The following is a 20,853-nucleotide window of genomic DNA, read 5'->3' on the forward strand; positions in this document are numbered from 1 at the left end:
AGGGTAATGTGGCTTTCTCATTGGTCGAACGTTAATTTTGTTCACAGCCTTATAAGGCACTTGAGCGCAACGCAGTATTTCTCTGAAGGAGAAAAGCTTGATGGGTTATATCCGGTACGCGCAAGACTACCGCAAAGATATTTCCAGAACTGCGAGATTTACGTCGGAGTACCGGTATAGTATGTCTTCTCTTGAGTATATAATTTCGGCGGGAATATTGCATCTCGGCTCGTGCACCTGCGGCAGTTGCGTCCGGTTTCTATAATTTCTGTCTATCATGGCCTAGTCTTTAGCACAAAAATAGTTCGATAATTGAAATGTCTGACTTACTGACCCCTGTGTAATTAGCATCACTTTCCACTGCGTCGCAATCATTTTTTAGGCGCGCGATTTTTTAATGCATTTTAAAGGGCAGGCGCGCGATGTTTCATTCACCTAAAAAAAATTGAGGCGCGCGCCTCAAAAGGCAGTCACTGTAATTGACCCCTGTGACCTTGAAAAGTAGGTCAAATAAAAAACCCGGGTATTATGTGGTACAGTCACATGAGCAGTGTTCACAGTAAAAATCGAATGATTTTAGCTAGGATAAGTCATGAGTTGCCAAAAGTATTTTTCACATGAAGCACCCCCTGGGGCCGGATGTAGTTCGAAAATCATCAAAACTGCCAGAGCACAATGGCACCATAAGACCTACAAATCACCCAGATATGAAATGCCTAGCATTTATTGTTACGGAGAAAGGGTCCAGAAACGAGTTCAACGAACTGATGGACAGACCCACCGACCGACCATCGGACAGAATGCGCCTACCTCGACAATACCCCTCTAGTCTTTATCGGCTGAGGGGTATTGAGTAAAAACTAGTCTTTGCATATTGCCAGAAGGTATTATATCATGAAGTTTATTTAGTGTTTATAGCGGAACAACGACATCGACGACTGTAATAATTACATTTCTCTGTTTTGGCACCAAAGAAACATACCAAGTGAATTTTTTTGCCAAGCGTTCACAAAAATGATGTGCCACAGCAATCTGACAAACCATCTACCAACTGGCGAAAATTTGGGAAAACCCAAAACAAGGATAACGTTACTATTATGGAAAGCCCGCCTAAGCTGTACAGTAAGTTAATAAAACATCTCCAGCAATGGTGTTCTAATGTGACAAGCCCATTGTATACACAGCAGAGAAATTTAATCAATAACCCTATCCTGGAGAATAATGATTGCAGTACAATGACTAATACAAAATCAATACCTTGTTTATGTAAACAGACATCAGTTTGGCCTATGTCGAGTGTCCTATGACTCAAACATGACCCAGTTTGTGTCATGCCTAAATAAAGGTGACCGACTTGATTCAATATATATTTCAGTAACTGTATGCTCATATGTGTATGACTGCATGGACACTTGCTGACATTAGGAATAGGTAAATCAGAACAATCAAAGTAAAATATTTAAAACAGAGTTGTATCGATAAAGTCGACCCGGATACTTCCATGTACTCAGAAGCATAATTTACAAAGGGTAAGTTAAGCTTTCATCCGATTGGTGTTTTAGGTTACTATCTTATTTCTGTTTATTTTAATAACAATGACACCTGTGGCAACTTTTCACTCCTTGTCACATTTTTAAGATACCAGTAACATTCTAGATGACGAATTGATGAGATAGCCAAGTGACTTGCCCAAGATGACCCAACAGTGACTTGCCCCGGCACTCTAGAATACCAACCAATAAACAGGCAAGTGATCCAACCAAAAAGAACAGACAAATGCCTTGCCCAAGATCACACTGCACATGACCATACGATAACATTAGCCAACCCGAGGTAGACAACCTACATGTACTACATTGATTGATTTCTCATCATGAGATTTATCAGAAAATGGCAGTACATGCGCCAAGGCCTTCACCTACTATTGTGCTGGTTTCTAGGAAACCAATGGAAAACAATGGGCGTAGCCATAACGTCATACCCATATGAATATAGAATAGACTCAACAGAATTATAGTGATAATGCACTGGTGACAGGTAGGTGGACCATAGGAGCAAAAGGTAGTTATATGTTTTACAAAACTGATTTTCTTGACTTGAATTTGCAGACGTAGTGATTACACAAGCAAAAGGAATACATCACTGCCCTAATCTTTTTAACACATCAGTCATTAGTCACTAGTTGTCATGAAAATGCATTCGTAAAGCAATGTACACTGATACACAGACATGGAGTAGCACAGAGGAAGATTGTTGAAAATTATAACCCTTAATTCCTGACATAATTGTGTTCATTTTCATAATGTCACCCCTAATGAAAGGGGTATACCAACTGCCCCTGATCTCTCTGAATAGCAATTAGGAGAGTATTGATTTTTCTCCCACAATCCTTTGTATACCAGCATAGGTGATGCACACCATGATGCGAAGTGGGTGGGTCCAGACGGTTTGATGTCAGCACTTCTGGGCAGAAAATTTGAGGAAGCTTTTGTTGTAAAGTTTGATCAGGAAGGATTAATCACTCTGGTCAACTTTTTACTGTGGGTTGGGTTGAAATAAGTGCATTACAGTCAGGGAGGAAAGAGATTTGAGTTTTGGTACTGCGGGCTACTTATTTGGCATGAGTGATTGTTCATGCACTTAAAAAATTCAATTTTAAGGCAAGCGGTGGCGTTCTCGTGCGAGTGCTCGCGACTCCCTTCAAGCACTGCTTCATGTCAGCTATACAATGGAAGAGGAAAAACTGTCATACCTATGGTACTTTTAAAATAGTAATATATTTTATTTTAGCAAGTTTAAGTCCCTATACTAAAATTTTCCACTAATTAGGCCAATTTACCCCAAGCTATTAGCAAACAAACTCACGAAATCCACCAGAACATCGACAATCAACCACATAATATTAGCAATAGGTACTGTAGCGCCATCTTGACAGAGCTGGTAGATTTTCAATGTCCACCAGCCAATTTCCATTGTGCAGAAAACATGTCATAATGAGACATCCACTTCCAGGTTCCCTTCTGATAAAGCAACGGTCATAAATCTCAATGTTACCATACTACTCATTTGACTGAGGTGTTTGGTCACCAGCAGTTGACCAACCTTAAACAATCCTAAATTGGTCAAATGATATTTTTTGTCAAATTGTTTTTTACATGCTGAACACAAAAAGTTCCAAACTTTAGGGGTTAATGACTCTTGGGATATTAGCCAAATAATAATATAACTTTTACACCTGACAAGTATTTCTTCTACAAAGACTGATACTGCAGAACTAGTGAAGAAAACGATATGTCTTGCATTTGAATATTTAACAGCATAACATACTAACACATTCTTGATCATAGCAGGCAATTATCATACTATAATTTGAGGACCATGCATCTGTTTGTCTGTCCCTTTGTTTGATCTACTATTCCCTCAAGTCCTTTGACCAGACAAAATAATTTGTTTGTTTGCTGCAACCCTACTCAGCCTCCCAATTATCGTGTGGTGCACTGACATCAAAAGGTCACAGGTGACGCGAAGGGGCCTCATCGAATTGATGCCTACTGACATGCTGCACATTTATCGAATATCATGAGAAAATCTTATCACAACCTCCAGTTTGAGTGTTTACATCATCTTGAAGGATGGACTGACAGATGCTTAGCTGCAAGGGACGACAATACCCCTTGGCCATGCTTGAGGTTGAGAGGCTTGCACACTCAATTATGTTTTTTACCTACATCATCAAGTGTCTCATTTCAGCTGACAAGGAGTAAGGACAGCATAAACCTAATACAGAATACTGCCAGTCTTTATTAACTCCTGATGTCACAAACACAATACTGCCAGTCTTTAATAATTCCTGACATCACAATTATAATATGCCATTCACTGCTGTATTTTGCACAGTTTATTGAAGAGTTTCTCATGTCAGGTAACGAAGAATAACTACAGAAAGAACCCGATTCACAATACTGCCAGTCTTTATTAATTCTTAAAGTCACCAATGTTGTATTAGTTTTATTTTAATTATGGTTCCTGATTCTTTCAGAACAGGAACCATATTGTGTTTGGTCATGGTGTCTGTCTGTGTGTGTGTGTGTGTGTGTGTCTGCGTGTCTGTGTGTCTGTGTGTCTGTGTGTGTGTCTGTCCAGTCTTATGACTGTCACAGCTCAGTTAAAATGAGGGTTAGAGGTCTAGAAACAGTTCCTACCCCTAGGTTTGTGGACACTAGCAATCTAATGAGCCCATCATTGTCAACTTACGACACGGGGATCATGGTGAAATTGACATTTTGAGATGTGAGATTTTGTCTGTCACACTTTTCAGATGCGAATATCTCTGTCCCTATTCAAGTTAGAAGTTTGGAAACAAGGTCTACCCTAGGTTATTGATGTGCCTGATTTCAATGAGTGCATCAAATTCAATCTCAGTTATCAGGGTCATGGTGATATTGATATATCGAATTTGATATTTTGAGATATCTTGACATCTGAGTAAGTTAGCAATGTGCAACCAAGTCTAGGTAATGTGTAGTTACCAAAGAGTTAAATGACATGAAAATGTACAGTGTCAGGCATTAGGATCATTAAGATATCACGAGATTTTCATATATCAATTTTGATAATTTGAACTATCTCGGTCTGTGGGAGGAGTAGAGTCATGGAACCTTCACCTATGCCCAGGTTATTGAGGTTGCCCATTCAGGTTATGCAATGACCTTGAAGGTCAGAGGTCAAGGTCAAGGTCAAATCACCTGCCAATGAAACCACTGATATTTCAACTGTTTAGTCTATGACACGGGAACAACATGCCAATCTATATCTTCTGTGATGCTTTGAAGGTCAAACGTCAAGGGCAAGGTCGAAAGTTATGAAGCAGGCATCCTCTCCTATCTCGGTCTGTCGAAGGGGTTGAGTTGTGGAGCCTTAACCTATGCCTATGATAGGTGGCAGTTTAGATTATGCAGTGACTTTGAAGGTTTGAGGTCAAGATCTGATCACCTTGAAACATAAAACTGTTGCTATTAGACTTTATCAGGGTAAAAGGTGGCATCACCTGACTGTAGTAAAGCAGCTGCGGACAATTCGATCAGTATGCCACGTCATTAGAGGAATAACGTTGAAAACAATTTGGAGACGTCTTTTCTGCCGTCATGTGGTGCCACCTGTTACCCTGATATGGTCTATTCGAATCAAAAACTGATGTTGATAAAACGGTTCCGCATCGTGCCACACCGTTTTCAGTGTGAACACTTAATACGAATTAAGGTTTAAATTCAATTCGAATTAAAACTAGTGTCAACAGAACTTTATTTCAACATTCAGCACATCGGGAACCATCAGACATTTACAATGTCATCTTGTTTATTGTTGTATTTTGTACAGTTCATCGAAGAGCTTCTCAACCCAATGCACAATACTGCAGATCTTTATTGATTCTTGACGTCACCAATGCGCTTTTAGTTTTATCTTAATTCCCTGTGTTGTATTTTGCAGAATTCAACGCAAGAGCAAAAAGATGAGGGACCGCCTGGAACAGCTGCGGAAAAACATGGGAGAGTCATCCATTGGAACTAGCATCCGACAATCGTTTCGGATGAGCACTAGATCAGCTATGAAAGGGACGCGCATCGGCCAGTTTCTAAAGAAGGCTGAGAGTATAAGGGGCACCATAGAGGAGTTAAGTAAGTTGGTTGAAAAAGTCAAGAAATGTCACAGTGACATTTTGATAGCTGTAACGGACAAAGACAGGCATCGGGAACGTTTAGAAAAAATAACATTAGAAATTCGTGATGTGGAACGAAGGATTCGCGCTGGACTGAAAGACATTGACCCATCAGGAGAGGAAGACAGAGAAACATGCTCGAATGCTGAGCTACGGATGAGGAAAGCACAGTTAGAGGCTCTGACGCATGACTTGGTGACTGTTCTGCAGGAGCACCAACAAGAACAAGCCAACTACAACGAAAAATGCAAAGGCCAGATCATACGCCGCATGAAAATCAAACAACCCGATTTAGACATTGACGAGACAGAAATAGACCGAATCGTAGAGTCAAATGAGCAGACATCTATTTTTACGGATGACATTTTGATTAGTATTAAAGATGCCCATGCTACACTGTCTGATTTGAAATCGAGGGAAAAGGAAATGTTTGAATTGGAGAAAAAGATTGTCCAGGTGAATGAAATTTTCCGTGATCTTAACCTGCTGGTGTGTGAGCAAGGTGAAATGATAGACCGCATAGAAGATAATGTCACCAATGCAGCAGAACATGTCCACGAGGCAAACGTGCAACTGAAGAAAGCCGAGAAAGTAAAGAAGAAATGGATCAAAAGAAAGGCATTTTGGATTACAATTGGTGTCGTGGTTGTCTTGATTATCATAGCTATCATTGTTGGTATTGCCATGGCTTAAAGAAATGTTTCTTTTGAGCATACGATTGGACAGTGTCAGCAGGTCTTTATATATACCCACCAGTAAGATTACCAGATTGACATGTACTGTAAACCAGGAAATGATTGTGGCTATCATTCTTCACGGTTTTGTGAAATTGCATCTTTGGCATATTTTTAATTTAGCGTTTAGAAAAGACTGTATCAATAACTGAATTAATGTTTGTTTTACGCAGATTTAGCTGATTGCGAAATATGCAAAATTAAAATTCACCTAAAAATTACTCGGTTTACAGTATGTCTTAAAGTGATGCAATAATGGTTGAGCCTCAGAGTAAATAAAAGATCAAACAAAAACATATCAGAACTGAAATGATATATTATTGGAGAGTTAATAGTCAGTTAACCCTTTCGCTGCCGATAGATTTCTTTGTTCTGCAACTGGCTGTGCCGATTGAATTTTCAATATTTTCCAAATTTCGACCATGGTTCTTATGAACCTAATTTATGAGAAATCCATTGGAGACAGAGTAAAATAATGTATATAAAAAATGTTCAGTATGACCTACTCTTCATTTTAAAAATGTTAAAAAGTAGGTCATGACCAATTTGCATGACGCCATCTTGAATATATAATGAGAAAAAAATGTTGGTCAAATTCTATTGTATTGAATAAAACTGTTATGTAACAACCAAGAATACAACTTTTTTACATCAATTCTAGTCCCTTGCAATCTTCTAACACTATCCAAACATTTTAAATGCCTTGATATTCTTTCAAATATGTGATTTACTTGATATAAGTGTGTCGAAAATGCAAATCTTCACATCGTGAAATTTTTTCACCATTTCAACCTCAATTTACTCAATAAAGTTGCATTGTTCGAAATACGGAAGTTAGTTTCATTTTGAAGCGTGTTCACTTCTCTACCACGCCATCTATCGTATTTTGCACAAACTCGATCAGCAAGCTCATAATCGACGATCTTCTGAGGTAGGGTAAAATGTCGCACAGCGGCGACATCGGCACAGCGAGTAGGGATTAGCGTTGTGCCGAGCGGTGACATCGGCAGTGAAAGGGTTAACTACATATATTTTATAAACTATAAATAATCTAGGTCACAAATCGATCTATAATCTGATTATTTCTCTTTTTTGGAAAACAATATTTGTAATCAGTTATAGGAGATTACATATGGCTTTCATGTGAAAGAAAGTTTCATACAATTTTTAAAGCAAGCAAAGAAAACTTTAAAAATAGAATATTGATGTTTTTCTACAACTTTTGTTACTGTTTAAAAAGTACAATTCAGTGATTTCTGAAAGTTAAAGGTTGGGTTAATTCTGATAGATTGTCCAATGAAAAGTGCATCCATAGTGTACTCATCTGAAATGACCTGATCAGGAGGCTCTAACAATTGTTGGACAAATTTGCTTTTGGAAATGGATGATTTATAGCTACAGTGCTGATACACGATATACAAAACTGGACATAATGCGATTGAGGCAAATGTCAATGTGTGCCCCTGCTCTGTGGGCACCAGAGATTTTTAAAGTGTCAGTATATAGCACTTAAAAACTTTCGAATTACAGTTTAGGCGAGACTTTTTTTATTAGTTGGTGCTCGGATTTTTGGAGGAATGTATTTTTGAGGAGGACGAAAAACAAAAACAAAAAAAAATGTTTTTTTCCAAAGATTTCATGGTCTCGAAAAAATGATAGGATTTCTCAAAGTCGGAGGGAAGGATAAAAATAAAAAATTTTCCTAAAAAAATGGCCAGGGCCATTGTGCTCACCTCATGTGGAGGAAAGATGGATAAAGAGCATGGTATTGTGTCATGTAGTGTTAGGTTTGATGTAGGTCCAAGCAATTACAATTTCCCCAAAATGGCCAATTTACAGTACATTCGACCTATGTGACCTTGAAAAGTAGGTCAAATCAAAGAAGACCCGGGTGACACATTGAATGGTTGTTAGAATTAGATGTACCTATGATATAAAATTGGTGCCAATCGGGCAAGTCATTACTAGAAATAATGGCATTTTGAAGAATTTAGGATTTGGCCCCCTCCCTGGAGGCCAAACGGCAAATCAGATCGCACCAAACTTCGGTACCTGCGATCACCTGACCAAGGGGTACATGTGTACTTAAGTTGTGATCAATAGTCATTGCAGTTAAGAAACGTGCCATAGTTACGGCCTGACGGCGAATTTACGCCATTTGACCTCTGTGACCTTGACAAGAAGGTCAAATTAAAAACCTGTGTGACATATACTGTATGGTGGTTAGATGTACCCATGATATCAAATTGGTGGCAATCGGGCAAGAAGTTAAGGAATAATCACATTTTTAAGGTTTTTGGATTTTGCCTCCTGGTGGTCAAGTGGTGAATCATATTGGACCAAACTTCGGTCCCTGAGATCACCTGACTAAGGGGTAAATGTGTACCAAATTTGGTATCAATAGTCATTGCAGTTTAGAAACGTGCCATCGTTACATCCTAATGGCCAATTTACACCATTTGACCTCTGTGACCTTGAAAAGGAGGTCAAATCAAAAACCCGGAGGATATATGATGCACCTTTGCTAGAAGTACCTACCATATTTATTTCAAAATTTCCCGACTACTATTAAGGGAGATATTGCATATTTTCACTTTTAACGTTTGGCCCCCTGGTGGCCAAACCATGAAACGAATCGGACCGAAACTTGGTCTCCAAGGTGTCATTACATAAGGGTACATGTGGATCAAGTTTCAACTCAATAGCTCTAACAGTTACGAAACGTGCCCTGCTAACGGACGACGGACGACGACGGATGACGACGACGACGACGACGACGACGACGATGACGACGGACGACGGACGCCACGGTATGGGATAAGCTCACCTCTGCTAAGAGGTGAGCTAAAAAGTAGTGCATTTTCACATATTGAACAGTCAGCAGCCAGACTCATAACAATAGACTGGTTCTCGTCATAATATCTACTCTGGATGCATAAGGAAAGGACAAGAACCAGTCTAGGTCTGGCAGAGCTGGTCTGGCATTCGCACTTTCGATTCGAATGATCAATCCGACGAAGCTAATTTTAATTCAATCATGTCGAATTTTGATTTTGAAAAAAATATTTTTGATCTTTTAAGTTACTGTCGGGCGTTGGAGCTCAAAATAAATCAAAATTTTTTTTTTTTTGGTAAAATCGGTAATGTTCGAATCGGCGGATCCGAGACTGGCTAGATATAAAAATTTTTTTTCACAGAATCACCAACAGTTGGGCACCTGCGAAAAAGACACCTCAACAGTGGTCGTTATGACGCAATATACAATATTGTGACGTCACACCATGTAAATGGCAGCCTCCATGGACCAGTGCAAATTGGTTCTGCATCTCTAATTGACCAATCAGCGTTGATTGCATAGGAAAGTAGTACTTTAAGAAATCAATGCGTGGTCTCACTGTCCTGTAGGGGTGCTAGTTGTGCAATCAGAATGTAGTTCCTCTGATATCATTCATTAAAGTTGTTTCTGGTGAACATTCTGATGGACTTTGAACGTCATATGTTCACCAGCGTGGATTTGGGGATCCAATGAACCCGCCGAGCCCTTAAAGTTAAACGTGGTGGATGCGTGAAATTAACACAAAAAGGACGCCAAAAGCCGGGTCATAAATCAATTGGGAAGCTACGGCCCTACACTTGGGCATCACATCACAGAAGTTTCAGGTCTGTCATCCAACTGGTCCTCAAATTTTATTTTAGTATTCTTTATTCAGTCAACATGGTCAAACAAAATATAAACAAACATGCAGAGTAAATTGCCAGGGTCAGGTCCAAAATCATAAAGGTACCTCCCCTACACTGGGCCATCACACAAAAAAAGTTTCAGAAATGTCACTCAACTGGTCTGCAACTAATGGAGCAGAATGTGAAAACCAAAGCAGGCGGTCTAGCCGCCATGTTGGATTTCAAGTTGGGTCCAAAATCAATAGGGAACCTCCCCTAGACTAGGTAACCACTAGTTCTCAACTTAAGAGGCGGGATGCAAAAACAAAGATGGTAACCTGGCAGCCATGTTTGATTACGGGTAGGGTTCAAAATTGCTGGGGAACCTCCCCTACGCTTGGCCACCGAACTGTCACTCACTTAGTTCTTGAGTTATTGGGCAGAACGTGAAAACAAAAGATGGTGGCCTACAGGGCATCTTGGATTTAAGCCCAAACACGAAAGGGAACGTTTGACACACTAAGACATTTTTGCCACAGATATTTCAAGTCCCCCAGCCGACATAAAAACTCAAGCGCATCAGATGACTAATTCTGCTGTTACAGTCCAGCATGCAAATTCTAAAATGGACGTCTAGCGGCCATACAAGATGTGAGACCGGGCCCAAAATCAATGGGACGTCTCTCCCACCTGTCCCCAATATGCCACAGGAAATTCAAGCCCATCAGGTGACTCGTTCTGCAGTTAGTCATTTAATTATAACTACAAAGAAGTCTTTTAAAAAAGCCAAGTATACAAATTTCAATTTTGAAGATGCACATGTAGCTTACTTATTGTACAACAGAAAAATTTTGTGTGCAGAATATTTTGCATGAATTTGACTCGTGAAATTCTGCCGTGAAAATCTCTTGCTTCTCAGCAAGAATTCCATGTCATTGTTGCCATCTTTTCACATAAAGCGTTGCATCAAGATAATCCCTGTGATGATATCAGCTTGATAGTAAACCATATGAAGAGGTGATTAAGAGACCACATATTGTACCTTGGGCAATTAGCACATATCATGACAAACACAAATTTCACACCTGTTCAGTGACTTAGGCCTAATAAGTGCCCATCTTTAGTTACGCCACACATTGAGAGCTGTTGACAGAGGATTTGAGTATCTATATATTATTACTGGAGACGTATCTCCTCTGAAACCACTGAATGAATTGGCCATGTTGAGGGTTGTTTAGGGGTACCTGGACGTCCCGAAGACGATCCGCTATATTTTGAAACCAAATTTTCATCGGAATATGCTGTTTTTCGTGATTTTTGCCCTATGAATGGGCCACCTCCATCATCAGCAAGTGCTGCTACCTATGAGGAAAATATGTAAGTTACTTGACCTGCAAGGCAGCCTCAGAGCTGTTTTCAGCAGTTAGGGCACTCAGACTTGCGCCGTCCGACGCCAACTTGCCGTTCACCCTTCAATGAATACAGTTCCCAGTGCGCGTTGCCTACTCAACTACAATCAGCAAGGCCCAATGAAAAACATTCAATAGACTAGGCATATACCTGCATGACAGCCAGACCCCGTTAGCGAAAGATGAGCAAAATAGGTGGAATGCCTCTCAGCTGGATGTTTATAATAGGTCAGATAAGCTGATTGATTGCACTCCAAAGCCTTCCTCCTAGACATCTGCTATTGCACTACAGACACCACCTGCTGTGTTAGGTTTACCTGTCTTACTGGGTTCATTACACTTGGTGCAATATGGGTATGTGGATTAGTGGATTAGATCGAATGCACTCAATGTGTTGCTGAATTCCTGCCATGAATTGTTATATAATGTTATATAATGATGAGTCATGGATTGGTCAAGGAACAGTTGCTGTATATCTTCAATGATTTTGATGCGGAGAAGCAGTGTATGCTTCTGCATTGGTTTCTATCTGATGTCCATGAAATTTCGTTCAAATATTGTAAGCTGAGGCAGAGATGATGAAACAAGTATTCATCATCATATTCATGAAGGAGTCTGTCATGAAAGAACTGAAAACCTGATAGTGATAGTGACTTCAAGATGACCGAGGATGACTATCATAAGGCCAGAGTTCTCACTCCCGCTACCCCTGCCCTTGGCCTTCTACCCACTTTCAACCCTCAGGAGTCACATTTTCATATCTAAGTCACTCCACAGGCTTGTGGTATTCGACTCGATGACTCGACGACGCGATGACTCGATGACGCGATCAAGTTGGAATCTTTTTAAAGAATATCACTGCCTGGACTGTAATTTATACATAGAATCATAAGTGCAGGAAAATAAAAAAGAACCGATCATTACCAACCCCTTTCCAGCTGTTTTCACCGTATCTAATCCGACCATTTTTCGTTTCCTACAAGTTCGCATTTTTGATAAAACCATGCGCCATGTTGCTATGCAAGCTTACCGTCAATACAGCTAAATACACCTAAATATAGCTGGTTCAGATCAACCTCCTACCCAGGTTCTTTACGAGCAGAAATTCCAATGTTAAAATGACACGCGAGTTCCTGGAGACAAGGTTGGCTCTGGATATCCGTTCAGCACGGCAATTTTAAATGTCCTATACACCTTTCCAGAAATGGGGCGCTGAGTGTCCGAAATAGTGATGTCATAAGGGGAAACTAGGCCTGTGGTGGAGGGACAAAGGAGATAGTCATGGTTGACCAACACACTTGAATGCCTTTAATGACGGACAAGGGGGAAAAAGTTAGTTCCAATGCAAGCCACCAATTTCGGAAAGCATGTATAGGGGCTGATGTATTGGGGGGGGGGGCAGATGTCAAGGGGCGGAAGAGGGACTGAGTGACTGAGTCTAAAAAACTGCACATATGCGAAATTCCGATTGTTGACAGACTACCACATGACATCTGACATTGGCCACTAGAAGCTTGTTTGTCAATTAAATCTCCGGTCATTTTGCATGGCGAGTCCTTTAAATATCAAAATCAATCGCGGGGACCAATCTTCAGTGGCCATGGCTGGGGGGGGGGGGGGGGCACATCCAGCTAAAACCTCTGCTGTTGCAGCGGTAGCCCGGAGACCAGGATCATGGGATTCCGTATTTTAGCAAAATCCATAGCAACGATCACGTCATCGAGCCATCGCGTTGTCGAGTCATCGAGTCGAATACCACAAGCCACTCCACAAACCTTTGGCAGATTTGAAGCAATATTCCTGTTTGTCACTGCTACAATACACCTTGGGATTTCACCCCAGACTGACCATAAAATTCCTAGGCCAAGGTATGTATGGTCTGTGTGTTAACAGAACAGGTAAAGATGAAACAGCATGCTTCATGCTTAACTGGACATCACATGATAGGCAGTATATCCACACCTGATGCATTGCAATTTTTTTAGCTTAAGTTGAAATTGGACTGATAGCTCTGACCTGGCTACAGGGAGTCTGTGTCAGTAAGTAGGCCACGCAATAGCATACATTATATAGGCCGTAGGGATGTGTACTATTTTCAAGTTAGGTCGAGATAGAGGCAAGGCTGTAATATTGGCTCTTTTATAGACTAGACCACTCTATCACATAGATGACCCGGATATAAGATTATGGCGGTTGACTTGAACATCGAGTGCGATTAAAAGTAGTTTTTTGCATCGTATCGAGAGAATCCCGACGATATTATTGTGAGTGAGATGAACATTTGAGGTGAGAGGATAACACTCGGTGAATTATAAAGTTGTCAGGATTGGTGAAAGTTAAGTTATGGCGACTTGAAGGTCTCATTCCTTCACAGAGTTAGACATTGTGTTGTGTTGACACACACAAATACGTGAACGTGTATGTACATGTACATACATAGCTGTGAACGGACACGGGTCATGACTGAACTGTTGTCACGCTTGAGCGGACGTGTGTTGTGATAAGTACGAGTTAATCATGAGTCAACAAAAGACTATGTTTGATTTTGATTCGGCACGGTCAAAGGATCAAGCTGTCGATGATACGACCCCACAGCAAGCTGGGAAATGTAAGGCCAGTCAGAGAACCCCGGATCAGGGCGGTTCCAAAAGCCCTAACCTAAAGTCGTTAAGAACGGATGGAGAAGAAGTCGGAGGCGGTGATATGGAGGAGCAGGATGAGGACAATCTGAGCTCTGTAAAGAGAATGACGGGAGATGAGCCGGTCATCAATAACGCAATACTTGCTTACTTCGTGTATGCCATGCAATCGGGACCGGCGGATAACATAAACAAGAGGCCCAAGGGCCTGGCGCTCAGCTGAAATGGATAGGTGAAGGCAAGGGCCAAGTGTGTGTCGGTACCGTTATTATGAGGCAACGTGAAGCTATAACGTCTAGCACGCAGAAGTGCTGATACGAAAGACCTTCTTGCTATATCAGTGCATGCTCAAGTCCTGAGTTGACGTCACCCTGGTATTATGACGTAAAGTCATTTCTATTGCCGTTGCAGTAGTGGGGTGTGTGATGACGTCAAGGAGTTGTGTGGTGACGTCAAAGAGTGGAGTCCTTGTCTTCATGCAGCGTAGGTGGAACTAATAACATGCACATGGACACAAGGTACATAATTATTACAGTGTATTTTGTGAGGTGGGGCCTGGTGCTTTACAATGGTCAAATGAACCGACTGTTGTCTGGACATTGATGAAGTGGATGCAGCCAAATGTTTGGGACGGTCTTTTTTGTATGTGAAGAAAAGAAGATAAAGAGTTGGTTAACAAAATGAACTTTATTGGTGCGGCAGATATTTGATGCCTTTCGGCAGATATTTGAAGCGCCTTGCGGCAGATATTTGTTGCCTTGCGGCAGATATTTGATAACGCTCTCCGGGAATGGAAAGCAGTAAAACGAGTAAGCACACCTTACTCTAAATGTGGGAACAGCAAGTGCTTTCCTGGACTTGAAATGTGCCAACGACTCCTCTTGCAATAACCAACAACAGTTGATCTGTAAAAAAAGAGAAGAGAAATTAACACTGACTGAATAAAAAAGGGTGACATAGACGGGGAAATGTACACCACCGGATACAGTCTGTGCTTGATCAGGCATCGGTCAGATGATATCCTGAACAAGGCATCTATGGAAGCAAATCCAGAAAGAGACTTAAACTTATTACTCAGTGAAAAGTCAGTCCTGTGGGCTGTTTTCCAATTCAAAATAAAAGTGTAACCTCTTTAAATTAGTCTCACAGACTGAACCATAACACTCAACAGCCAACCGTGCCCACATGATGTGAGCCGAGAGCTGGGCTTAAAGATGAGCGAGTGGTGTACTACATTTTGAAAATTGTCTATCGTCTACGACATGTGACAGAACAGAATCTAGTGGACTTAATGATGAGGTACTATCAAATAAGGTGTCCATCAAATGAATCATGAGGGCCTGTTGAGTTATACTCTAAGCCTGTCCTATAGGGCTATGCTATGGTTTTTGTCTTTTTTACAGCTACAGTACAGCCATGCACAGCGCAGTGTACAGACAGTACAGGTTTGCAAACCAAAAACATGAGCATTGCTGCGTAACGAAACTGCAGTGGAATTCATACTACGATGTCATAATGTGACTTTCAAAATAATTGTAAACAAACGTAAATGGCGAAATTTGTTGCAAAATTGCCAACCACAACAACTCAGGGACCGTAGCCAAAATGGCCGACGGCAAATTCTCCGGTCGCTAGCGCAGTCCATAAACAAACATCAATTTTACCAACTTTGGGCGCAAGCTTGGTCATCAAAGTTACAGAACTGTTAGAAATACATCCAAACAACATATATATACAGTTAAAAGTGCATAAAAATCCCGTTTCAACCTCCGGGCGCTACCTTTTTTTCTCCGCCAGACGCCGGGCCCTACCGGTCGTTATTTAGTGCGACCGCCACCAGAGTGTTTATCACGATCTTTCGCCGTTTTAATTGCGCGTTTTAGGCAGATTAATCAATTATTACATGCATGCATTATATATCACCGAAATGATATTTGCGTAGGCTATTTGAAACTAAGTTCAGATATTATTTTTGATCTTTGAATTGAATTTAGGCGAGTGATTTTTGACACCTGGTCGACATATCAGGACTTGCAAAATTCACGCGAGATCGCTTGCATCATCGGCACGTTTGAAAACCGAATTTCACAAATTCCACAAATATTTATCACATACCATATGTATCACCACAAAGGTAACTCTCTAGACTATTTGAAACCAAGTTCAGATACTTATTTTCACAACAATTCGAAGCTATGCAAGCGATTTTTCAGTGGTAGAGATCGACGGAAACAAATTTCTCGCTCTAAAATGACATGAGACGAGCACCAACTTTCGCTAATTTGTGCACAAAATTTCCGGAATATTATAAAAAACTATTGATAAATCTGAATTATATAGACTCTTTTCAGTACCTAAACAAATTTCAGGTACATGGTCATGTTGATTAAAAGAGTATCAACCGATTGAACATGAGAAAGTTCACTCATCTTCATTGAAGCAGCGACTACCGCCATTTTTAAATGGTGGCATCTCTTCTATCGATCGGCCAATCAGCGGCACTGCTTGCAAAAAGTTGAGCCACCGCCAAATTTGAAATCGCCAAAATTCAGTCAATGTGCCTGCAGCGCCAACTGGCGGTGAAAACTATATTAATTCCATTAAAAGTAAAAAATGAAAAAATATTAAAAAATATTCAGCCACATTTGAAAACAATATTTGCTCTGTGGACCGAGGTAAAAAGGGAAAGAAATCTAAACGCGAAATGACCTCATTCTCTTAATACAGGTCGGATCGCGCTGATTTTTCGTGTTTTGAGTTCACCTTGGGCAACTCCTAATTAAGCACCGTCAACGAAGTGGCTAGGCCTTCCCAATCAGAAATGTCCAATTTTGTCCACAGATGGGTCCCTAGATGGATGGATGGATGGATGGATGGATGGATGGATTGCAGGACGGACACCATTTGAACAGCTATTCTACTAGCTCCGCTGACTTTGTCAGCTGAGCTAAAAAGGGAGTTCATGCAACATTCAGCGGAGAACAGATAATCGCGGCAAAGCATGCGTTGTGGGACTTCTGTGGTGAACAAACGATCGGGAAGATAATAAGGCGCCAGAACACACCAGCCAGAACGGCTGAGGAGGGCAATGTGAGTGATATTGCCGCTGCACTCAGTAAGCTTGACCAGTGCGGTGAGACGCCAGAGATAGTAGTCTCTGCGTTACAGCTGGGTAACATGCCTAGGTTTCACCCTGAGGACTTGAATGTCTTATCGATGGTACACCGCATAAATGAGGTCGAGGAGAAAACACGCAAAATGAACGATTGGCTGGAAATGATCGCTCGTGAAAACGTGGACTTGAGAAAATCTATGTCAGAGCTGAAGCGTCAGGAGGCACCAAAGTCGTATGCGGAGGTGTTAGCGAGGAAGCTAGGAGGTCACGAAGACAACAAGGAGACAAATATGGACAGTGGTAGTGTGGAATCAACCCATTGTGAAGTAAGAGTTGAAATTACGGGTGAACATGGTGAAGATCAGACTGAAAAAGACAGTAGGTCGGTAGGGTGTGGTTATACGTGGACTGATGTGACACGAGGACGTGGACACAGAGGACGTCGTGGAGGTGGACGTGGTCGTGGCCTTACATGTGAAAACGGTGGTGCTGGCGGAGGAGAATCTCAGCGGCCAATGGCTACACTCAAACCGCCGCAAAATCAGAACGTATTAAGGCTAAGGGGGAGCAATACGTCAGTAGATCGTATGAGCGACAGTTCGCAATTCTCCGAGGGTGACTACTGCTACCCTAAATATCAAGAGCAAAAACAACGGAAATATGAGAAAAGAAGGCGAACTGTGATACAAGGAAAGGCAAAGGCACATGGGACTAATTTTAAAGGGGAGAACCGAACAAGGACCTCTTCATATTTCGAGTAAGCAGGGAAACGGATACGAAGGACATGAAGCAATACATTACGGACAAGGGTTTTGAGGTAGTAGACCTGGAACAGGTATCGCATCAAGAGTCGGCGTTGAAGTCGTTCAGGCTTACAGTGCCAGGGAGTCAATTCAAGGACTTATTCAAGGACGACTTATGGCCAGAAGGCGTAAGGGTCAGAAAATATATCACCTCCAGACGATCTGAGGGGCCGAACAAACTCGTGGGACCTTCATGAGAATTACGCCTCAGACGACACTAATCGGATTACTCATACTAATGAGCTCACTTAGATTGGCCACGTTCAATAGTAACGGACTAGGGGCTGGGCAACCCGAATACCTCAGTGAGGTAATCGAGAACTGTGATTTGTTCTTGATTCAAGAACATTGGTTATTCGAAGATCAGATGTGTAAGTTACAGCAAAAGCTCGGTAAAGATTATATTGTGCACGGACAATCTGGAATGGAGAGTAACGTCTTGTTAATAGGTAGACCTCACGGGGGTACGGCTATTGCTTGGCATTCGGGTATAGAGGCAAAGGTTATACCAGTAGATTGGAAATCAAAAAGAGTATGTGCTACCAGGCTATCTTATGATAACCTGGAGTTATTGGTGTTAAATGTTTATATGCCATCAGATGGAGGGGGTCCAGAAAATGTGAGGGAATATAGAGAAGTGTTGCAAGAAATAGCTGCGATAAGGAATCAAACGATGCGAGGTACATTATGATTGGCGGGGATTTTAATACAGATCTGAGTAGGTCTCATTCCCCGCACACAATTATGCTTAAGCAATTTCTAGAGGAAGAAAATCTTCAGCTAGCGCGGGGACACGTGTCGAGTAATGTGGATTATACGTATGAAAGTAGAGCAAATGGAACCCGGTCACTAATTGACCATTTCATTGTGTCGGAAGAGGTGTATGAATTGATAACAGCCAACGAGGTTGAGCATAAAGCGTACAATCCATCAGATCATTCCTGCTTATTTATGTCGGTTAACTTACCCGCACCAAACGTTTTTGGTGAAGCGGGCGAGGTTGGGCCGAGGTCAAAAATGAGGTAGGATAAGGCAACGGATGAAGATATTGTGAGATATAAGGCATCGTTGGACGATTTACTTCGCCAAATCGACATTCCAGTGGAGGCCTTGGCTTGTAGGGACTTTAAGTGTAAAGAGCACAGTGAGGAGATTGAACACTTTCATGATGATATAGTTGGCGCCTGTCTGACGGCAAGTCGGGAGTCAATCCCCACATATGACATCAACCAACCTAGGGTTAGAGCAGGATGGAACAACGGGGCAAGCGAGGCAAAGGAAAGAGCGATCTTCTGGCATAACTTATGGAAAGAAAATGGCAGGCCCAGAAATGGGGCAGTGGCAGACATCAGACGGAGAACATGGGCACTATATCATCGTGAAGTGAAGGAAGTAAAAAGGAATCAGGATCAAATGTCAGCAAATAAGCTTGCAAGTAAAAAGAATGTATGGGTAGAAGTAAAGAAGATTAAGGGTAGTTCTAATTCCGTGCCAACTACAATGGACGAGGCTGTGGGCAGTGTAGAAATAGGAAACCTGTTTGCTGATAGGTTTAAGAGATTATACAACAGTGTGTCATTAGAAAGGGGTGAAATGCAAGAATTAACAAGCGACATTGAAAGAGAGATTGCAGAATCTTGTTGCAAGGGTAAATGTTATAGCAGCCATAGTATAAACCAAGGCGATGTAAAGGCAGGGATAAATCGGTTGAACAGTGGTAAACAAGACAGCATACCCTATCTCTTCATTGATCACTTCATCAACGGTTGTGATAGTCTAGAGATCTACATAGGACTTTTACTAAACGCCATGGTGATACACGGACATTGTCCAACCAAATTCGAGAGCACTCGGGTCATCCCAATCCCGAAAGATAAGAAGAAGTCTTTAAATTCCTCTGACAACTACCGGGGTATATCTCTAAGCAGTATCATGGGGAAGATCCTTGATAATGTTATCATAAAGCACCATCACGATGCCCTGAGATCAAATGACGCTCAGTTTGGCTTTAAAAAGAATCTGTCAACGGCTAGCTGCGCATCTATAGTAAACGAAGTAGTGGGATATTACAATGGGAGAAATTCGCCAGTATATTGCGTAACCCTTGACGCAAGTAAAGCGTTCGACTGCGTACACTTTGTTAAGTTGTTCCGGAAGCTCATAAAAAACGGAATCTGTCCATTAATGGCGAGGTTTTTGGCATACCAGTACAGTAATCAACGGATTTGTGTTAAATGGGGCGAATTCGTATCGGATTCATTTACCGCGACGAACGGGGTGAAACAGGGTGGGGTGTTATCCCCCATTTTTTTCAATATTTACATAGATCAGCTTCTTGTAGACCTACAACATTCAAAGATCGGGTGTAGAGTAGGTCATATGTATGTGGGGGTATTTGCTTATGCAGATGACATTATACTCCTTGCACCGACGGTACTATCACTGACAAAGATGTTGAAAATGGCAAAGGTTTTTTCAAATGACTATATGATTAAATTCAATTAGACTAAAAGTAGTTTCATGGTTTTTCCCGGGAGTTGTGATGTCAGGGTGGAATTCATAGTCTTCGACGGAGTGAGGTTAAATGCAAAACAGGTTGAGACGCATCTGGGTTTCCCCCTAGGGCCCAATACCGACCAGCTGAGAATCGATGCAGGAATAAACAACTTGTATAAACGTACCAACATGGTTTTGGCTCGTTTTGGGCATGCTTCAGCCGAGAGCCGGTATTTTTTGTTCAAATCTTTTTGCATGAGTATGTATGGGTTTCAATTGTG

At 41.4% G+C, this 20,853-nt stretch overlaps 2 protein-coding genes across 4 annotated transcripts in view; one reads left to right on the forward strand and one right to left on the reverse strand.

Moving 5' to 3' along the window:
• The window catches only part of LOC135484023 (uncharacterized), a 265,997-nt gene that overhangs the window by 139,011 nt on the left and 106,133 nt on the right, over positions 1-20,853 (reverse strand). The gene's annotated exons all lie outside the window — the stretch shown is intronic.
• LOC135484967 (syntaxin-1A-like) lies at positions 1,314-8,283 on the forward strand. Of its 3 annotated transcripts, none has more exons than XM_064766684.1 (2): positions 1,314-1,529; positions 5,488-8,283. In XM_064766684.1, exon 2 carries the CDS (start codon positions 5,510-5,512, stop codon positions 6,407-6,409), a length of 900 nt encoding a protein of 299 aa, XP_064622754.1. In that variant the 5' UTR covers positions 1,314-1,529; positions 5,488-5,509; the 3' UTR covers positions 6,410-8,283. The 3 variants fall into 3 exon arrangements, with proteins under 3 accessions (XP_064622754.1, XP_064622756.1, XP_064622755.1); XM_064766686.1 differs by lacking the exon at positions 1,314-1,529 and adding an exon at positions 1,914-2,061; XM_064766685.1 differs by lacking the exon at positions 1,314-1,529 and adding an exon at positions 1,914-2,037.

This window comes from Lineus longissimus, chromosome 3 (assembly GCF_910592395.1).
Source record: "Lineus longissimus chromosome 3, tnLinLong1.2, whole genome shotgun sequence".
Lineage (NCBI taxonomy): Eukaryota > Metazoa > Nemertea > Pilidiophora > Heteronemertea > Lineidae > Lineus > Lineus longissimus.

What these genes read in the sequence shown, in the direction of transcription:
- LOC135484967 (XM_064766684.1), top strand. Translation starts at nt 5,510, where the DNA reads ATGAGGGACCGCCTGGAACAGCTGCGGAAAAACATGGGAGAGTCATCC.